Genomic DNA, 19,425 nt, shown 5'->3' on the forward strand with positions numbered 1-19,425 from the left:
GAAACTTGATGGTGGGAGCCCGTTGGCCCGGCAATTCACTGTCAGTGTGTCGGCAACTTCCGATTGATTGCACTTCAATTTAGGGGCCTATGTATACAGTAATTGTCACTTTCAGCCTTCACTGCTTCAGTGCCTACCATTATTCAAATCTAGTGGCGGGGTAGATAATTTTGAGAAACTTAAAACTAGACAATAAATATCACGATAAAGGTCCACAAAAAATGGGATATAGCATTGTGAGAATAGTAAAAACCCAGACATATTTCCGACGCGTACTACATGTACAAAATTCAGCTAGTAGATATGTTGCCAACCCTAGATATCAATGGCGTAGAAGTCAATTGTTACCTATCTGCGTAATATCTCTGATCTTAGTTCGTTTGATTCGATTTTCTGTAATCAAGAAAGGTTCAGGCAATTCAAGATCATGTTCTGCCCCCGATCCATTCCCAGCATTCCCCAATATCATACGCGCCAATGCACGTCCACTCAGCCACGCATGTACCATACCTTCACCGCTATATCCCGCACACACCCATTCACCTGCCGGTGCCAAATGCTCACCATCCACCGCTGACGGCTTATCGTACGGTGGGCGAGAAGGTTGGGGTGCAGGCTCTCTCCTACCAGACACTGAGGGAGGAACGCGCCCTACCCAAGGATTTGCGTCAGCTGACAGGCCAACCAAGCCAGACCACACGGCTTTCACGCGCCCCTTTCCCCACTGCACGTCCTCAGTCTTTCCAGCCTCAATGTCATCCGCCTCTGACCCCTCTTCACCCCAGTGCCTGCCAAAATACATAGGCAACGAACCGCTTAGGTATGCCTCAACTGCAAAATCTGGATGCGAGTCATCGGTGACGCCGACGACATTCAGCAGTGCCGACTCACTCATCCCACCAAGCATCGCTCCACCACCAAACATGAGCTCGCCTGCGGTAGGCAGAGAGGATTTAGGCGCCAGTGTTTCGCTACTGTCAAGGGCTTTTGACGGTACTGATTCGATCGGTGTTGGGAGAAGCTGGGTAAGGTAGTCGTACACGCCTTCCTCATGGCCTGGGTAAAATACATATGCGCGTGTACCAGTCCAGTTGGACCGAGACGATGTGCAAGTGGGGACATTGGTAGGCGCCGGCGCTTCAGAATTTTGGGGTGTGGTAAGTTTAGAATCTAGATTGCACTGAGAGGAAAGACCCTTCCCAGGCCGTTGACTTGACATGTGTGCCTTCCAGGGTACAATTTTCTCTCGTAACCCGGGGAGAAGATGCGAAGACCAGGCGTTCGTAGCGTGGACAACATGCCGTGCTTTAATGTCGCCCTTAGGGGTGGCGATGACATATGTACCGTTTTCGGTCATAATTCCGGTGCAGGGCGTGCGTGTATGTAATTGGAAGCTGGAGATAGGGGAAAATGGGTTTAAGAGTCAGTGGAAAACAGATAACGAGGGAGAAATAAAGCGTGTAACGTACTTAGAAAAGTTGTCAAGAAGCTTGGAGAGGATCCCAGTAACGAGACGATATGGGTGAATAGAGGCCCCAGGTTTAATTATCAACCCCACTATTGAGGTTGCCAATTGGAGCTCCTTAGGGAAAGTCAATGGGCGTTCGGACTGATGACAAGACAGAACTGACCTCGATTGCATCGCGGTCCTCCACTATTCCAAACCTTTCGCCAATGTCGCTGGGGACTTCCTTCAAAAAAGCCTTCAACTCGTCAGTTGCTTTTTCAAAGAACTCAGGCTGAAGAAACGCGTCGAAATTGTCCACAAGCCTGGCTTGTGAGTCGGCCGATAGTCCTTCTGCTTTAGCAACCTCAATGAGAGCCGTGATATGGGCTAAACGAAAACGAAGGATTTGCAGCGCTACAGTAGCGCCGTGTGCTTTCTTCAGGCGGAAATACTCGTTGTATATAATCGGCGATGCATGGCCACCATTTCTGCACAATCCTTCAGTGAAATGATACATTTGCTCTGAGTTTTATGCTACTCACCTTCCGGTTGCACCTGAGCACGCGTCTCTGGCTTCAACCATAACGACGCTCAACGGGGTCGACCGTGTATTTGAGCATTCAAGCAAAGCCTTTGCAATTGAAGCGCCAGTGATACCGCTCCCAATAATAACGATATCAGCGTATTGAGGCAACTCTGTGTCTCGTCCGTGGTGGGCAATGGGAGATAAAGGAATTGTCCAAAAAGGAATCGAGGAATTGAGCTGAGGTATTCCAGGAGGAAGCGATATACGTTTGGATGCGGCCTCGTATTCGTTTAGTACCGTTTTAAACCTCTGGAGGATAGGTTGAATAGTTGAAATTATGGCGCCCATGGTAAACGATGCTTGTTTGCTTAATGTTCTGAGAAATCGATGTTAAATTCGTCGACTTTATGCAGCGGATCTTGAGCTTTCTGAAGCAGGAGATAGATAAGCTATAATGACAGGTTTCGAATAGGGTTTTGACATACTATGTGAGAAATGATCCTAAGACATCTACTGCTTGTGGCGGAGATAACACTGACAGAGGTTTGGACGTTATTCTTTCAAATGTGATTGTGGGTGGAGATAGAGTCCGAGAATGATTTGTCGTACGAGGAAAGAAGGAATGAACATCGAAGGTCTATAGAGCGTTATGGAATAATATTCGACACCTTTTTTGCAAGGAAAATGATCTCGAATCGGCAACCTCCTGGACCGGAGCTCATCATCATCGGGCCGAGTATATGCTCTCGTTTCGCCACTTGCCGCCGAGTCAGCCTGTCCATGCTGCTACCGACGACTTCAAGCTGAGTGATTTCTGTCCGTTTTGCCACTCGTTCGCTAGCAGATCATCCGACAAACGCCATTTCTCCGTCGCTTATGGTCTAGGGTGATGTATCATTTCTCTGTTCAGCCCAAGTTCAGCCACAAATAACTAGTATTTGGGTACCTCACCGCCTGCCGACAACATTTGCCCTTTTGTCTTGGTTTAATCCGTCTAAATCGATTTATGATGATTTGGGGTACAATTCTACACCTATGATACAACTCGCCGAGATTCCATCGTGCCAAAAAGAATGACTATGCTACAAGCGCAGACCCGCCCGCAACTTCAAACCATAGCTTCATCTACATCTTCAAGAGACGCGTCCGACGCGCGCCTGCCCTTCCTCTCCGAGAATTCGAGGTTGTAATCCCACTCGCCACCGAGCTGGACGTCGGGGACCTTGGACCGCCTGTTGCCGCGGGCCTTGGCCTTGGGCTTCCTCACAGCCTTCACCCTGCTTGGGTCAGCAGGCTTGCCATTCTTGTCGCTGCTGCTGCCGGAGTCGGACAGGATTTCATCAGAGTCGCTCGCGTCAGACTTGGTCGCCGCGTCGAGCGGCGTGGTGCCGTCGAGAATGCGCGCCTCCTGGGCGAGCATCTCGCGCATGTCAATGAGCGTCGACTTGATGTTGCTCAGCTCGAGCTCGCGCTGGAAGATGTCTTCCAAAAGGTCGTTGTACTGCTGGACCTTGAGCCGGTAGTCTTTGGGTGCAGTAGGGAGGCATTCAATGCGCTCCTAATAATAGGTTGATCATTAGATTAGATTAATGAATCAATAGAAACAAGAGTGGAATGGAATGCGCACATCGGTGACGGGGATGATAGGAGAAATAGATTGGGTCTGGACAAGGTCGGCCATGGTGAATGATAGAAAAGATATAGTTTGTTGTCGTGAAAAAAGAAGAGATTGAGATGGGTATCTACAAACCTGGACAGGTCGAGATGAGGTATTTCTCTCCCATCTAGCGGCCTTTTGTACTCCAAGCAACAGGTCAGGCGGCAAAGTCCACCAGGGCGATGATATCAGGTATCGATGAATGCTTGTTGCCTCGAGGCTGCAATGCCCACGAACCCCCGTTTGTCATTTCCGCAGATACACGCGCATCACACGATGTCTTTGTGATAAGTAACAAGAAGAACAAGGTTATTTCGAAATTCAGGTCTCTCAGTGTTGCTTACAGAAGGTAATCGTGATCATAATTTCAATGTAGCAATCAATATGATATACGAGCATAGTACAATCTACAATAGGTGGTCTGAGGGATATTGAAAAGGGAAAATGAATAGTATCCGCTTTGCGTTCGATCCGTGCGAACTGCAATGGGAATATAATCAAATCTCAGTCATGGATTCCGCGAGGTGGGTGTATTATCATCAAAACCGTCGGGCATGTGGGCTGGGCTGTGGAAGCGATTGGCCACAATCTTGCGAGAATAAAGGCTCAATGGCGCGAAGTACCGGCTTGCTTTGTCTGATACTGGGCAAAGGGTATGGAGTTGTGGGTTCTTTAACACGAGTAGTCGCACGCCTTTAGTTTAGTCTTCCTCAGGGATTGATGAGAGAGAAGACCTCTTTCGCCTGTGTCCTGGCTGAAACGCGGATGGGGACGGTGCTTTGCGAGATGAAGACGGGCGAGATGAAGACACCGCAGGGACCTTGCGAGAAGATGACGGTGATGTAGAATAGAGGACGAAGGGCTCTTCGTCGGATGAAGAGAATTCGTCTGAGGAAAGCATAAATTCCTCGGCAAGGCGGTTAGCCATGAGCTCAATGGGATCTCCGTATGGTTCCGAAATTAGTTTCATGCGCGACTAAATTAGTGGTTCAGATCGTCAGCGTCTGGGGAAATAGGTATATAATAGGCAATAAAACTCACTGGAGAAGACGCGCCCGACGAACGGGGACTCTGAGTAGGGGAGCTGCTGCGCGACTTGGATGCATTTATAAACGCGATGCGTTCGAGACGCTGGACATCTGACTCTACGAAGCCCAACTGGCGCCCTTTGCTGTCGTATCTGACTTCTGGAAGGGCAGTGACGAAGGGGGCACCGAAGTGGGAAGGCAAGAGGATGTTGGAGGACATTTCTGTGGCGAAGAGACTTGTAAACTAGATGGGTTGGACGCGAAGTAAAACTGCGGGCGAACTGGAGGACGCGGTGGATGAATGGAGAACCATGACAGGAGTGCCGCCTTTATAGCAGGGTTCAAAGGCCCTGTAGATACGGAAAACCATGAGTCATCACGGGGAAACCAAAGTGATCGGCTAAGATTAGGCGTCTCCTGCTGATTATTTGTCGCTGAGGAAGATGCCGGTGACAAACCATTCGTCGCCGAAACGAAACGTTGCCCCGCTGACTCAGTCGACCCCATCTCTATTCTTGCTCTAACCTCTCCCTCGGGCCCCTTTCACCTCGAAGTCTAGCTTGATTGAATACAAGGCCTCGAGCTTTAACTGATAACTTGCTTTGTCGTTCCTGCTTCTTGCATCATTGGCATGGTGCTCGACTGCGAAGACGTCGTTGTGCTCTGTGATACCGCCCGTCCTTGGCGCAAACTCCGCGACATGCAAGTCAGCCGCGGCCTTGGCGATCAATTATTGAGGCTGGCGGCAGTCACGACGAGGTACCCTAGGACCTACGGCGTATGACGCAGCAATCATGCCAGGTAGGGCGGTGTAGCTTAAACATATGCTGACACGTCATCCAGCCGTTGACGGGCCATAGCATCCCACACTCGACAATGTGCATCCATATTTTGTTCATTTCACGCACCCCTTTCCGAGAAACCAAAATAGCGCAGTCAAGACTCATCTCGGCCTCGTCATCCAGAATCCATGTCGTAAAGGTCGCCCTGCTCAATGCCAGTGATGCCTTCCATATTCGTCATCATAGCTCTCGTTCACTCTGGATTTCACTGGAACGACAATACATTAGCAGTAGGTGGCTAAACACCCGAACCCGGTACTGATACTGTTGGACAGACAACAAACTACCGCGATTCCCAAAGGTAGCCCGGGGATAATCAATCGTAATTCGGGGCCCGGGAATGAAGAGCAGCAGCGCATATCTTAAGACGTCTCTAACCCTTGGGTGTGTAGTGAAGTTTGTTACTTTTGCATATCTTATGCATCCTACTCACCCTACTGCTATCCGACGATCGTCATGCCGATTTTTCATCCATTAGATGGGCGCTAATCGCTTATCCTATTGTTGCCAAGCTCAGATAGCAATTATCTTAGATTTGACTTGAATTTGTCTTGCTAGGTACCCTAGATCCACGTTACGCATTATTGCGTATGATTGGCGCGCTATATTGCTGGTAACATGAGGTTCTTGGGTCTCCCTAACTTAGTCACTAACGAATTGTTTACTAGTTCAGTGGTTTGCATTGACTCTCTGGAACGCGATGTACTCCATATTCAAAATCGTGACACATAATGGATGACTAATGATATTCTAACTTGTCATCTTCCATGATCGCAAGTTCAGTTGGCAAGTGTCCAAATTCATGAACTGCAGGTACAATCTGGCGGGACTTCAGTAAATCAGCTCATCCTCCTCTAAAAACGCGTCTGCATACCCTGATGCAAAGGCAAAACGTATCCAATGATTCCTGCATCAGTCCACCCCCATCTGTTGACCATATCATCCCGTTCGCTTTGAATGGTTGTGTAATAATGGTCAGTAGCACTGGCCAGCGCAGCAGCATACAGCGGGATGCTATTGCATATCTGAGTGGAATAGATATATGCAGGGATAAAATTCTCCTGATAGCCAGCTACAACTGGGACCGTGCCGTCCGTTGACAATACGAAAATGTAATCGTTCACTGTTGGGTTAAACAGACGGTGAAGAGGGAAGGTGAATGGCTGCGCCGTATTCCATGCACGGAAAATGTTGGCTTGGAAGGCAAAGTCGGCGTTTCCTTTTGTGAGTGAGTCTGCGAACTCGGAACGCATTTGGATAAGATGGAATTTCTTGGAGGGGCTGTAAGATTGGACAAAGACGTTGGTGAGAGTGGGGTCGGCACAGGTGTCTGTGGTGCGTCTCTATCAAACTAATTGTTAATGGATATGAAGTCAAATGGTCGTGGTATAGCGAACCTCCATCGTTGAGTTCACTGGCGGTAATTGGCCATTTGCAATCACAACATGGTTGATTAGGAATGCGACTATGAGTGGGATAAGAGTTTTCATCATCGGATTGAGTTTGATGGTTCGTAAATCAGAGGTGGATTTTACTAATTTCTTGTGCAACAGGTGGCCATTTTATAGCACCCTTGAGATAAAAAAGAGAAGGTTCCCCTATTAGTACCATCAATGGACTCATCGCTTCAATAGAGAGGCAAACTACACCGGAGTTAGGTTCCTGGTGAAGACATCGACATGTGAGGTTGATTGTCATATTACTGGATACTTGCTCAAGGGTTCAATGCTATAAGTTTCCCAAAATTTGACAGTCTAGTACCTAGCTATGCCACCGTGAATTCAAAACGAGATACACGCCTGTCGCGATATCCTAGAGCATTTAACAGCATGCAACCTTAATAGTTGGCAACATAATTAGAACCTGAACAATATTTTTAGTAAGCCTGGTGAATTATCTATACTTCTTTCAGGTTCTTCGAGTACCATAACACGTTTGAACGACGTGTCTGTGGCATGGGCATTATTAAGAGTATTTATGACTGGACGATCACATGGATTTAATAGCTGACCTTGCAATGAATACACACAATGAATACAAGGCACCTGTGTTCCGCCCTCGGCGCCTAATCGCTCCGCGGGACATACCGTACCACTGACGCGCCACATTCGTGCTCAAGTAATGTCCGAGAGGGCGCATATAGCAGCCTAAAAACACTGCATTGACCGGAGTTGCGTTTACTGTGGATGTATTAATACTGTACATCTATCATTTGTCGAACTTTGAGTGAAAGTTATAATTATAGATCAACAACGTCGGGTCAAATTGAACATGCGAAAAATCACCGCATCCGGAATCAGGATAAGAAACGTAAAATAGCTTTTACCGACTTATTGTTACGGCGAAACTTTCCATAGATACTTACCGCCAGGTACAACATTTCAGACATCGGTTGAAGGTGATAGCAAATTTATCAATTGGCCTCTTGACATCTTGCAGTCTAAGCTGGGACGCGCCACGGTCAGTTGGACCTCAATCTGGTTCGATTCAAATTTGTGTATATAGAAAACAATATTGAAGCCCCTTCATGTGCTGTACTAGGTCCAGTATTGATGTCGTCACTCCGAGTTTGTTTCCGTGTAATCATTGCCACCTGTCAGTTCTTGTTTAAGCTCCGCAACTGCAAACTAATAGACATCATCAACAACGGCAACTCATAACCAAAACCATTATTTGGGTTACCTGGAGTCAAAGGGAGGACATAACCAATGATGCCGGAATCGGTCCAACCCCACCTATTAATCAAGTCATCACGCTCACTGAGAACAGTCGTATAATAATGGTCGGTGGCGTCTGCCCGAGTCGCTGAGTAGAGCGGGATGCTGTTGCAGATTTGAGTGGAGTAAATATACGCAGGGATAAAATCGCTGTGGTAGCCAGGAACGGCGGGGGCGTTGCCGTCCGTCGATAAGACGAAGAGATAATCCAGAGGGGGAGGTGTAACGAGACGATACAGGGGGAAAGTGGAAGGCTGGGGCGTATTCCATGCCCGGAAGATATTTCCTTGGAACCCAAAGTCGCCATTTCCAACTGTGAGTGAGTCAACGAACTCGGTGCTCATCTGGATAAGGTGAAATTTGCCAGACGGGCTGTAAGACTGGACATAGACATTGGTAAGCCTCGGGTCAGCACATCGGATAGGTGCAGCCTGATTATAGAGAAAGCAATGAGTAACAAGGAACTCAAAACGGGAAAGGATACATCACCTCAACGGTTGAATTTGAAAAGGATGCTGCGACATGCCCGCTCGCCACTGTGATGTGGTTGACAAAGAGCAAAAGTAGAAGAGACGCAACAAGTTTCAACATCTTGAATGTAGGGCTGTAGCTAATGAGAGGACGGTCAGAACGTAGCGGTTATATAGGTACAGGTACGACGCCCTAAAAATAATCATACCTTTTGTTGCAGGGCAGTCACTGTACTATCTGGAAAGTCTGCCAGTAATATTGACTACGGCAATTAGATTCCGAGGCAGAGAAAATAGTAAGTACTGGTATAACCTATGTGTTTGTGCCGTGTGTTCTCAGTATGCATTAAACTAGGTATCCAACACGCTAGTCGCAACGCCGTGCTTCCACTGGAAATGCCAACGGTGTTCTTACAAAGGTGTATTTTAGCATTAACAAGGCATTCAATTTTTAAATTGATTACTCACATAGCCAAAATCACCAAAGCCGATGCAAGTACCAAGATAGGCTAATAGCATTGCTAATGAATGTGACTAACTTTGACACCAATGATACTAAGGTGTGTTTAAGAGGCCCCGCGCCGCATGCTACTTCAAAATGTCAAAAACAGGCCCTAAGGACCATCTTAGCTTGCTTATGTCCACTTAGTTTAGTATTTTATCTTTGTCTCTGTAGTTGTAAGTAGCTATGTCTGCCAGAACGCTGGGCGTCTGTTATTTCCGGATGCGGACATGCTTGGGCGCTTCAGCAGATCATCGATTAATGGCCGACTGTTCCAAATATATCAGCAAATTAATATCAACCGCATTGTGCGATGGTGAGCTAAGTGACTAGTAGGACAATGGGTCGACAGGGACAGTATCACATATTGGATCTTTCTGCAAGATATGCGATCTAATACTAAATAGTCATCTATAGTCATCGATTCCAACGCTTAGGCCTCAACCGGCATTTTAAAAAGAGGTCTTGTACTTCCTTTACCTGAGCTTCTACATCTATCTTCCAGTTTTTCCTTGATAGGGGAAAAGGCGATGCAAAATTGTACGTACTAAACTACACGGTTGTGAAGAATAACATCAGAAGGTATGCAAAAAGTGTAGTAATGGACAAAAAGATGTGAAGGCGAATTGGATCTAAAGATGTACGTCTAACGATCTCGAGGCAGTAATGGCTACAAAGTGCATTCGGACGAGCATAATATGGATACAGTTTTTAGGCCGTTAAATAAAAATCCGAGAACAGGGGGAATAGGCCGGCAAGGGAAAACAGCAAATAAAAAGCATATACGACGAAGGATTAAATGGGTCCATAATAAAATTGAATGCCACGAAGAAAGCAGGAAACATGAAAGCAAATAGAAAGCGATACGTCAGATAGGTAGTAGATCATTGTAATCCATGAATTCGCAAAGTGATTGTGCGAATGTGCGGGCCCTTTAATCAATAAAGGACAGTCTGCTGGTCGTTTACGGACCAGAATAGTACTCATGCTGGGTGAGCGTATTAGATTGATAGATATCAGGCATGTAATGATTGTCGTTAGCAAGCTGAGGGAATCTGAATTCGGAGTACTGGTGCGTTGTATTGAGAGCAGCTACGGCTTGATCAAAGATGCTGTCCTGATTGATAGTGGAGGAGTTCCAGATGTAGTTAGCATCTGGTTCCCAGCCAGACGCAATTCCTTGATCAATTGTCAAGTTGGGCCCTTGTGTAAGATAGAGTTGGTTTCCGGAAGGATAGTAATCATAAGGACTGGGAAGAGGAATAAGATTGGAATGTTAGGTAAGAAGTCGCATGAGACTTGCCTTAAATTAGGCTGAATAAACAAGCCCTGCATATTCCCAGAGGCATTCTCCGGGTTGGCAAAGGCAGAGTCCCCATATCCTGTATACCCAGATACAACGATATTGAGGTTTTGGTCGATGGGTAAACGAAAGCCTTGCACGTCAGCGGCGGGCAACGGATGCCCCCCTGTAACTACGGATCCCATAGAAGTAGGGTAGTAACCAGGATCAGGCTCTGATAACAGTGGTAAGGTTTCTTCGGTTGGCGTAAGGGGGAGGAAAGATCGGTCATAGGGAGAGTCCATCAGGTCATCCAAGAGTGCAAGGTCGGCAGAATATGTGCTGGACGTGGGCGATATGCTCGGTCGACTCCCGGATTCGCTGCTAGTTGAGGTGCGCGTAGCTCGAACGTTATCTTCGAGTTTAGTGGGGGCGATACGGTAGTTAGACGTAGTCAGTTCGATAGACTCCGTCTCGCCTCCACGCCATACGCCGCAAAACACTGGCTCAGAATGGTTGCTTTGGGATCGCTCAACCTTGATTCTTTCTTGAAAGCCATGTTTGGTGTCCTGTGTGGTACGAGGTCAGGATTGAGTGGTAATGGATGACAAAGCAAAGCATGGGAAACAACTTGCCTCTTCCCGGAGATCGCGTAATTTCTTATGTCTCGCACGGTATTGGACTGGCTTCCTCCTCTGGCCAGCTTTCCTGGAGGGTTCCTTCATGACTGCGGATAGTTAGAGGGGAAGAGTGATTTTAGCGCGCAGCGGAGCCGTTTGGGCAAAAGATCATTGATTGCACTGTCTTTATATTATCATACGAAGAAAGTTCAAGGTACGTCAAGGCCCGACGCAGCATAGTGTGGATACAACGCCCCTCATCGGGGGCACCGCCTGGAGCCCACAACTTTTGACGTGCGGCCTTGCTGAACTACCATGGCTAGTTTAAAGTTCCATAGCATATTTCTGATACACGAGGCCTGCGGCAGCACTCCTGTCGTGAGATTCTACTCGACCTTGTACTAATTTGGATGCACATGACTCAATTAAATATATACCGACCAAATATGGGAGAGTTATGTCACATCTGTGGCGCTCTTCGTAGTGAGGAACCCGGTTTGACGAACGTTTTCGCCTTGCTTAAGCAGGATTTTATTTCGCTTTTACAATGCCACAAATTAAATCTAGGGGGAAAGCACTCAATTGGGTGAATATACCGGTGAGGTCCTTCTTTACTGACAGTGTCTAACTTTAAAATGTAAATTACTTCTCAGTCACCGGTGCTCGGACTCTAAAAAATGTCCGTCGACGAGGTTCTCTTGTTGAAACAAGAAAAATCTGACATAAATAGATGATATACTACGTTGACATTGTATGGTATTTTCAGTGCAGTCGGTACATTCTTTCCACTGGGATTCGAAATACCGCCTCTGAACCCCATATGATGTCAATTTACAAGTTTGAAACTCAACGTGTAATAGGTGAGGCTACGACCTACAGACACAGGCCCAGCACAGAAATTGTCAGGTAATGTGAACATTAGAAGGTTCCTCACACAGCATACAAGTTCCGAAGAAAACCTTACTGATAAGAATGACCTAGGGATTAGTATAGAGTGCATTCTTGGAACAGGCGGTCCGCCACTTCTACACAGGTTACTCTTGATCAAATCTTTCAAGAGTACGTCACTCCTGTTCAACAGACTGACTAGATAGCCGTGCTATGAAAATCAGAGAAACAGGGCAGCCGTGACACGAAATCTACATCGGTGGCGCTTGAGCAGAAATTTGCGGCTATTACATAACTTTACTATTTATAACTTTTGTCACAACATTCGCAAGTGAGACAAAGCTCTACAAGCCTTTTGAAATACTGGCTCAGTCAGATATTTAATTGAGGGTTTTACTTGCAAAAATGGTCACTAAATTTTAGAATTTTCATGGGACAGGGACTTTAATTCGAGTTAGCGGGACTCACTGAGGAATCCTCTAAGTCACTGAACGCCACAGATAGGCTGTGCATTTGCGCGTGGGAAACCTGTTATTGATAGCGACGTCATAGTTTCAGGTATTCTCATCTCAACTTCCATTGTAAAAAAACTCATGAACAAGAAAACCGAAAGATCTCGAGACATAGACAGCCAAGAATCATAGCCTCATCCACGCTACACGTTGAAAACGCGTTGTTACTGACGTCGGGGCGATGTTTAGCTAGAACCGATACCTAATTATGCTTGAGCCCAGAGATTCAACGTGCAATTCATGATAGCCGCTACGCAATGCTTGAAAATTTACCGGCTTTGAAAAGCACCTTCCTTTGGAGAGGGTTCATCGACTCCGGTCTCTTGAATCCAGGAAAGGAGGTCTTGATACATTATTAGACTTCTTGTTGCATATTAACCTCGCCAACTGCGGTCGAGGCCCGCTACTATTCATCTAGATATCCCGTCGGACAAGTAGTTAATTTTATAAACTTTAATGGGCTGAATTGACGAGTAAGGTGCTTTCTCAGTACTAGTTGTGCAACAGTCATCTGTGCCATTCATTCGCCGAGACCAGGCCGAGGCTGACCGAAACATAATCACGTGATGTTTCTAGGTGTTTCGATTTTCTTCGAGGGTGTCCTCGCAAACAAGGACAGTAACTAGTAATGCCTGGAACAGGGATGACGAATACGGAACTTCTGCAAAACACTTATAATCTTCGAAGGTCATATCTTTCGGAGACAAATCATATCCACCAGTTGATCTCACCGACAACTCTATTATCACTTACCTACATTCAACGTCATGTTCGGTCAACCGTGGTATCGCGGCTATCCCTCCAATATTTCATATAATCCATACCTCCACTCTTCTTATCAGACGCCCCGGGCACCTTACCCATATGCCTTTGACGAAGACCGAGCTCGTGCCATTGCTGACCAGCGAGCACGGAGGGCGCAATATCTCCCCGACGAAGTTGACGACGACGAAGACGATTATTGGAGTCCCGCCCAGTTTGGCCCACGGGAGCGTGCGTATCTGGAAGCCAGGAAACGACAGGAGATGTTAGAGCGCATGAAGCAGGAGGAAGAAGAGGCTGCTCAGCAACGTGCTCTGGAAGAGCAGAGGTGGCAGAAAGCATTGGAAGAGAGACAGCGAGAAGATCAGGAAAAGAGGCAGAAGCTGTTGGAGGAGCGCCGACGCCAGATGCGGCTCAAGAGAGAGGAAGAGGAGCGCAGAATAGCCGCTGAAAGAGACAAGGTATATACAGACTCCCTCTTACCAGATGCAGCAGACTCTAATAAGAATTCTCAGCAGCGGCAGCAGCAGCAGATGCATGCTCGACGAGACCGTTCACGGTCCAATGCGTCCCAACGACAACCTGCGCGCGATACTCAGCGGCAAAGATCACAATCACCCGCCCAACAGGACACATCTTCCATGCCCATCCCAATTCATGTTCATAATCAATCCACATCATCACCTGCCCCATCCTCATCGTCCAAATCTTCGATCCCTGTTCCTGAGACGGATGCCACTTCTCGTCCTTCTTCACCCCGAACGCCCCCAGCGCGGACACCTAGTCCCATCTCCAGACACAGCATAGAGGAGCAGAACGAGGCCGCGAGTCGTATACAAAGACAATATCGCATCCATGCCTCATTACGCTCCCTAGACGACCTAGCGTCTCAGTTTGAGACCCTGAAGAAGAACTTCGTGTATCCGAGGAGCATCGATTTCCAGAATCCAGGCTCCGAAGGTGGGCATATCAGCGTAGGCGCTTACAGACCACCCTCCGACTTTGATAACGAGGACGAGGTGCAACCTATGGACGTAGATGGCCCTGAGGGGAAACTGGACTATACGTCCACGAATTACGCGCTACACAGCTACGTGGATTCGATGGACAAGCTTTTAATGAAGCTCGATGGCGTGGAGAGTTGGGGTCAGAAAGAAATACGTCAGAAGCGCAGGGACATCGTCAAAAGCATCGAGAAGGAGGCGTCCAAGATTGAGAGATATTGGAAGCAGACTTGGATAGATTACCTGGTCAAGCAGGCGTCCAAATCGAAACCATCCGAATCTCAGCAATCTGAAGAGCATCACGCGACCATACCCATTACATCGCCAAGTTCCGAGGATTCAGCAGAACCTATGGAGGATTCGGAGGAGGACTAATTTCTGCTTTTTTTTTGGACATTTCGCATTTCCGTGTATTTTATTGTACTGTACCATAGTATATTCATGCATCCTTGTACAAGATTTGCAATGCATCAGAAAACATTTAAAACCAAATCAACCCCTACCGTGAGAAAGCGACCTCGTTGATTCAGAACTCATCATTACTTGCTCGTGCATACTTTGAACTCGAACCATGCCTCCAACACATCGTGTACCGCAAATAGATCTCGCTGCCGTTCTAGCTCAAAGTCACCCATCCATAGATCTCAAGGTTCAAACATTTGAAGACTCTTCGAGAAACTTCCTCAAGGCCCTTACGAGTTACAAAAACCGCGCAATCACGACAATCTCTGAGCGTCGCAAACACCAGGCGGCTGAAAAGAAGAAGGTGTTGGAAAGAATCCAAGCAGTTGAGAAGGAGACCAATCTATGCAAACTGAAAGAGATTGATCTTGTGGCACGTACGTTGTTGAGCGTTATACGAGTTATCTATGTGCTTACATTATCATACCAGAACTTGAACGAGAGAAGGAAGAACGCAAGGACGCGGAGCTGCAGGTCGCGTCGTTCAAGCGACAACTTGCTGCAGTCCGCGAGAAAAGCACCTCGGTTGATGCAGACATTGAACAATACCGCGTTCTGACACAGACCCTTCGTCGAGGTGAGTTTGCTTTCAACATACATGAACGCGTATCTCAGGTTGCCACGCACTAGACAAGGACAAGGAGCGGTCAACGCTGAGCTCGTACAGCTCGCATGTCTTCCCTGAGCTACGAGCCTGTGAAGAGAAACTTGCTTGTTCTATTGAGGGCGTAGAGACAGACCAGCTGTTAATTCGCTTTCACCGCGTTGATCCATCCGACCCAGAACGCGTAGCTGGCTTTGTGATCGATATCTCGACGCAGATTTATAAAATTATCACTTCCTCTCCTAACCTTCCTTCGATGCCGATTCTTGTGAACGATCTCAATGAGACTCGAAATATCTACGATTTCATTAGAGAAGTGCGTGCTGCTTACGCAAACCTAGTATGTCTTTGTTGCAATTCGCCTTTTGACACTCTGATTTATCACTCGCAGCTCGATACCAGGATGTCATAGGATACCAGTTCACCCTCTGTTCACCCTCCGTTTGTTTTAACTTGAAGTCCCACTGTATTTTTATGATGCATGTTGTCTTATTAGTATCTATGTAACTTGATTCAAACACTTTGACAGTGATAACTTGCAGCTAAGTTTTGCAAGTGTGCAAGTGATTGGTTCAATCTAATATTTACACACAGTGAGTCAGTGCTCGCATTTTCAACACAGCCCCACTTAATACGTTTTTAAGATCGCTGTCAATCAGGCATGCCAAGTTGCTGAAATAATAATTGACGTTTATGATCCTACCTACATTTCATGTACTCAGGGCACCACGCGGAGAGTGAGACAGAGTACGTATGATAACTTTTTGAAATGCCGATGTGGTTTCGCCTTTGTCGTTGTTGCCATCGCCTGTTGAGCTAAGATTACTTACAGATATTTTGCATGACCAGTGTTCACCATCCCCAACCAGGAATATGGGCATGTAGCACGCCGTGAGCCTGTCGTGCTTCAGGCCAGTTACCCTGTAACGCCGAGTGATGTGCTGTCTTTCGTCTTAGTTGTTCCTTTCAAATTTCGCACCATGGTCAGCCTGTGATGGCCAGCGGCTGATGGCAGCCATCAGTCACCACCTTGGCTCTTTACAATCATGTCTACCCCTCGAATGTTGGAAGAAAACGAACTGCCCTTAAAAATGGGACACACCCTGTCTTTTTGCTCATCTTTCCTTCCTTTCTCCGATTCTATCTCAAGCCCGTTGGGAATTGAATTTCCATAGTCTCTTGCCCCTGAACAGGAAAATTATGCCAAACACCACACCAGGCTCGTCTTTTGGCCAAAGCCTTCAGTTTATTACCGAAATAAAGCTTCAAGAACTCGAAAAGCAACGGCTCGCATACCAGGCCCACGCCAAAGTTCTTGAACAGGCGAAAGCTCTCGGCGACAGCGGAAAACTCCTGGAGAAGGTCGAAATCCTTGCTAAAGCGGTGAAATCGTGGAAAGGGTCAGGAGAAGTGAAACAGCACTCGCCAATTGTGGGCGGCAAACTTCAGCTAAAAAACTTGGAATATTGGATCCAACAAGCGAAATACGACCCCAACTTCAATCCAAAAATTGTCGAGGGATGGGCAGAAACGCTCGAGGATCACATCCGACATACAGTTATGCGCTTCGACTCAGCTAAGCTATTTGGTAGCTTGTTTAACGAGTGGTTGGCCAGTGGAGATTCTGCTACTGTCTCTTATCAAGGACTCTCTGAAAACCAATCAGAATTCGTGGAGGTTGGGAGGAAGGAAATGTACGACCAGAAGGAAAAGTTGATGTCAATTGTTTTTGACGACTATCCAACGCCAGTCACTGAACTCAGTGCATATCTGGAGCAACTGTTTAGCTCAGAAGAGGCGAAGAAAGTCTTAGCTGGTTTAAGGAGGGACCTCAAGGACTTTGGGGCAACACTTCAACGCAAAACCATTACCCCCCAGGATGTGCGGAATGCGATTTCTGGCTTGCTTGCTACTGGACTTATGGATGAGGAAAAGCGAACGACCTTGAGAGCCTTCGAAGAGAACTCGACAGTATTGAATGAGGTCACCAGTGTTCTTAATATGCGGATGGCTAGCCTTGACACTTGGGCATGGCCCAAAGAAGGCATTCTTGTTGAGTTCCGTCGTCACTTTAATGGAAAATATAGGTGCTTCTTCATTTTTTCTGAGAGTTGATGGTCATTAACCTTTTTCTTAAAATTAGAGCCTTCACTGACCCTGAAATCATGGATGCACTTCTGCTTCATCACCTCGGAGTTTCCTGGCAAGTGAAACTCAAAGGCTGCCTAACTCGTCTATTCAGCAGTAAAGCCTGGATACGACCCGCTTCTCCCAAACAAGACGAGAAAAAGAGGCGCGCAGATCAACTCCGAGATTCAAACGGTGGATCTCAAGAACCACGTTCTATTGACGTCGAGCGAGAAAATAACCAACACACCATGTTCTTTGTAACTCAGTTGCAAGAAACAAGCAACCAGCCAAAGCCTTACGACGACACTGGGGATTCGGGTCAACAACGAACGGAACCCTCACGTATGAGCGGAGCGCAAATAAAACAGAAGTTATTGCATATTATAACGACGGAGACGTATCTTAATACGGCGCTTCATGGAACTCATGCTATCCTTTGCTCAGACTTGGAGTGGTTTGGACCTTCCTTGCCGCATACTTCCATCCTAACTGTTCTCGAGTTCATGGGCCTTCCAAAAACCTGGTTATCGTTCTTACAAGCTTTCCTATCTGCGCCTATTCGCTTCCATGGTGAAGATGAACCGCGTACTCGCAAACGTGGGACCCCTATTGGATATGCATTCAGCGTATTTTGTGGCGAGGCCGTTATCTTCATTATGGATTTTGCTGTTAACCAGTGTGCCGATGGACTTTTTCTGCATCGTATGCACGACGACCTATGGCTCTGGGATGCCAGCGCTGAAAAGGTGGCCCGTGGGTGGGCAGAGATGAACAAATACGCACGGCTGGTCGGGCTCAAATTTAATGATACGAAAACAGGGTCGGCTTACGTTGGCCCTCCAGAGGATGCTTCTGGTCTGCCGAAAGGCGATATTCGTTGGGGTTTCCTAGTTTTCGATCCAAAGGAATCACGATTTGTCCTTAACCAAGAAGAGATCAACAAGAATATCGTTGAGATGCGCCGACAACTTACGAGCACCAAGTCTGTTTTTGGCTGGGTCAACACTTATAACAAGTATATGTCTTATATCCTAAGGAACTTGGGTGGTATTCCTGCTAATTGCTTCGGGCAAGCTCACATTGGTGACGTCATCGGCGTTCTGATTCGTATTCAACGAGAGCTCTTCAGCGACGGAAGTGGAAGTGCGGTTGGTTATCTTCGAAAAACTATTCAAGAACGATTTGGAGTGGCAGACCTTCCTGAAGGCTACTTTTATTTTCCTATTGGCAGTGGAGGCCTTGAACTTCGCAACCCATTATTGGAGCTACTTTCCCTACAAAGACATGGAAAGCCCCTCGTATCACACGGAGACCAAGATGAATTTGATGCTAGAGGGCGCCACCGAAATCCTGACGATGATGACGCCGCTGCAGCTTCTCCCGAAGTATTCTTCGAGCATACAGCAATTGCTGACCAGAAATTCAAGAAGCGCATCGAGCACGACCGGAAGCTTTACGCTCATCTAAAAAATGTCTGGGAGAAGGATCGCGAGTATCGAAAGGGGAAGAAAGGTGTTAGTCAAGAATTCATGTCTTTCGAAGAATACATTTCTCTCCGTGAGTCCTGGCTTACAGAGTGGGGCAACTCATATCGCGACATGTTGGAGTTGCCGAAAAGGTGTTCTGTGGAGTTAGTACCGAAGGTCAAGGAGGCGCTTGTGCAAACGTCAAAATCCTGGGTCTTTATGGAATGGCATGAGCAATGGGTGGTCAGTATGTATGGTGATGAAGTTGTGAAAAGGTTTGGGGGCCTTGACGTCGTGGATCCCGATTTGATTCCTGTTGGGATGGTGCAGTTGTTTAGAACTTCGAGAATTAAACTAGACCAGTAGGTTTATACCCTAGTGCACAACATACTTTCATGAATATGATGTAATTTAGAAGTGTCTGGGAGCGAAAGCTACGAGCTGAGCGCTGACTCGTTGGACGCAAGTTGGAGGGTCGAACGCAATAATAACCCCACTTGGCCATT

At 47.0% G+C, this 19,425-nt stretch overlaps 9 protein-coding genes across 9 annotated transcripts; 3 read left to right on the top strand and 6 right to left on the bottom strand.

Moving 5' to 3' along the window:
• Positions 1 to 337: 337 nt before the first annotated feature.
• Positions 338 to 2,321, bottom strand: JR316_0010901 (uncharacterized protein; the record flags this gene model as incomplete). Its single annotated transcript, XM_047896565.1, has 4 exons — positions 338 to 1,394; positions 1,470 to 1,582; positions 1,632 to 1,935; positions 1,990 to 2,321. The coding sequence occupies 4 exons, from the start codon at positions 2,319 to 2,321 to the stop codon at positions 338 to 340; spliced, it is 1,806 nt and encodes a 601-aa protein (XP_047744610.1).
• Positions 2,322 to 3,081: 760 nt separating this feature from the next.
• On the bottom strand, positions 3,082 to 3,654 carry JR316_0010902 (uncharacterized protein; the record flags this gene model as incomplete). The annotated part of the gene is made up of 2 exons (XM_047896566.1): positions 3,082 to 3,531; positions 3,601 to 3,654. The coding sequence occupies 2 exons, from the start codon at positions 3,652 to 3,654 to the stop codon at positions 3,082 to 3,084; spliced, it is 504 nt and encodes a 167-aa protein (XP_047744611.1).
• A 676-nt stretch (positions 3,655 to 4,330) lies between these two features.
• Positions 4,331 to 4,878, bottom strand: JR316_0010903 (uncharacterized protein; the record flags this gene model as incomplete). The annotated part of the gene is made up of 2 exons (XM_047896567.1): positions 4,331 to 4,606; positions 4,672 to 4,878. The coding sequence occupies 2 exons, from the start codon at positions 4,876 to 4,878 to the stop codon at positions 4,331 to 4,333; spliced, it is 483 nt and encodes a 160-aa protein (XP_047744612.1).
• A 1,476-nt stretch (positions 4,879 to 6,354) lies between these two features.
• Positions 6,355 to 6,993, bottom strand: JR316_0010904 (uncharacterized protein; the record flags this gene model as incomplete). The annotated part of the gene is made up of 2 exons (XM_047896568.1): positions 6,355 to 6,843; positions 6,898 to 6,993. The coding sequence occupies 2 exons, from the start codon at positions 6,991 to 6,993 to the stop codon at positions 6,355 to 6,357; spliced, it is 585 nt and encodes a 194-aa protein (XP_047744613.1).
• A 1,065-nt stretch (positions 6,994 to 8,058) lies between these two features.
• JR316_0010905 (uncharacterized protein) lies at positions 8,059 to 8,808 on the bottom strand (the record flags this gene model as incomplete). The annotated part of the gene is made up of 3 exons (XM_047896569.1): positions 8,059 to 8,120; positions 8,183 to 8,648; positions 8,707 to 8,808. 3 exons carry the CDS (start codon positions 8,806 to 8,808, stop codon positions 8,059 to 8,061), a joined length of 630 nt encoding a protein of 209 aa, XP_047744614.1.
• Positions 8,809 to 10,153: 1,345 nt separating this feature from the next.
• JR316_0010906 (uncharacterized protein) lies at positions 10,154 to 11,030 on the bottom strand (the record flags this gene model as incomplete). The annotated part of the gene is made up of 3 exons (XM_047896570.1): positions 10,154 to 10,439; positions 10,514 to 10,886; positions 10,940 to 11,030. The coding sequence occupies 3 exons, from the start codon at positions 11,028 to 11,030 to the stop codon at positions 10,154 to 10,156; spliced, it is 750 nt and encodes a 249-aa protein (XP_047744615.1).
• Positions 11,031 to 13,258: 2,228 nt separating this feature from the next.
• JR316_0010907 (uncharacterized protein) lies at positions 13,259 to 14,632 on the top strand (the record flags this gene model as incomplete). Its single annotated transcript, XM_047896571.1, has 1 exon — positions 13,259 to 14,632. One exon carries the CDS (start codon positions 13,259 to 13,261, stop codon positions 14,630 to 14,632), a length of 1,374 nt encoding a protein of 457 aa, XP_047744616.1.
• A 196-nt stretch (positions 14,633 to 14,828) lies between these two features.
• On the top strand, positions 14,829 to 15,735 carry JR316_0010908 (putative kinetochore protein SPC25; the record flags this gene model as incomplete). Its single annotated transcript, XM_047896572.1, has 4 exons — positions 14,829 to 15,096; positions 15,150 to 15,296; positions 15,335 to 15,663; positions 15,715 to 15,735. 4 exons carry the CDS (start codon positions 14,829 to 14,831, stop codon positions 15,733 to 15,735), a joined length of 765 nt encoding a protein of 254 aa, XP_047744617.1.
• A 788-nt stretch (positions 15,736 to 16,523) lies between these two features.
• JR316_0010909 (uncharacterized protein) lies at positions 16,524 to 19,285 on the top strand (the record flags this gene model as incomplete). The annotated part of the gene is made up of 2 exons (XM_047896573.1): positions 16,524 to 17,410; positions 17,467 to 19,285. The coding sequence occupies 2 exons, from the start codon at positions 16,524 to 16,526 to the stop codon at positions 19,283 to 19,285; spliced, it is 2,706 nt and encodes a 901-aa protein (XP_047744618.1).
• Positions 19,286 to 19,425: the final 140 nt, after the last annotated feature.

The sequence above is a fragment of the Psilocybe cubensis genome, chromosome 10 (assembly GCF_017499595.1).
Source record: "Psilocybe cubensis strain MGC-MH-2018 chromosome 10, whole genome shotgun sequence".
Taxonomy (NCBI): Eukaryota; Fungi; Basidiomycota; class Agaricomycetes; order Agaricales; family Agrocybaceae; genus Psilocybe; species Psilocybe cubensis.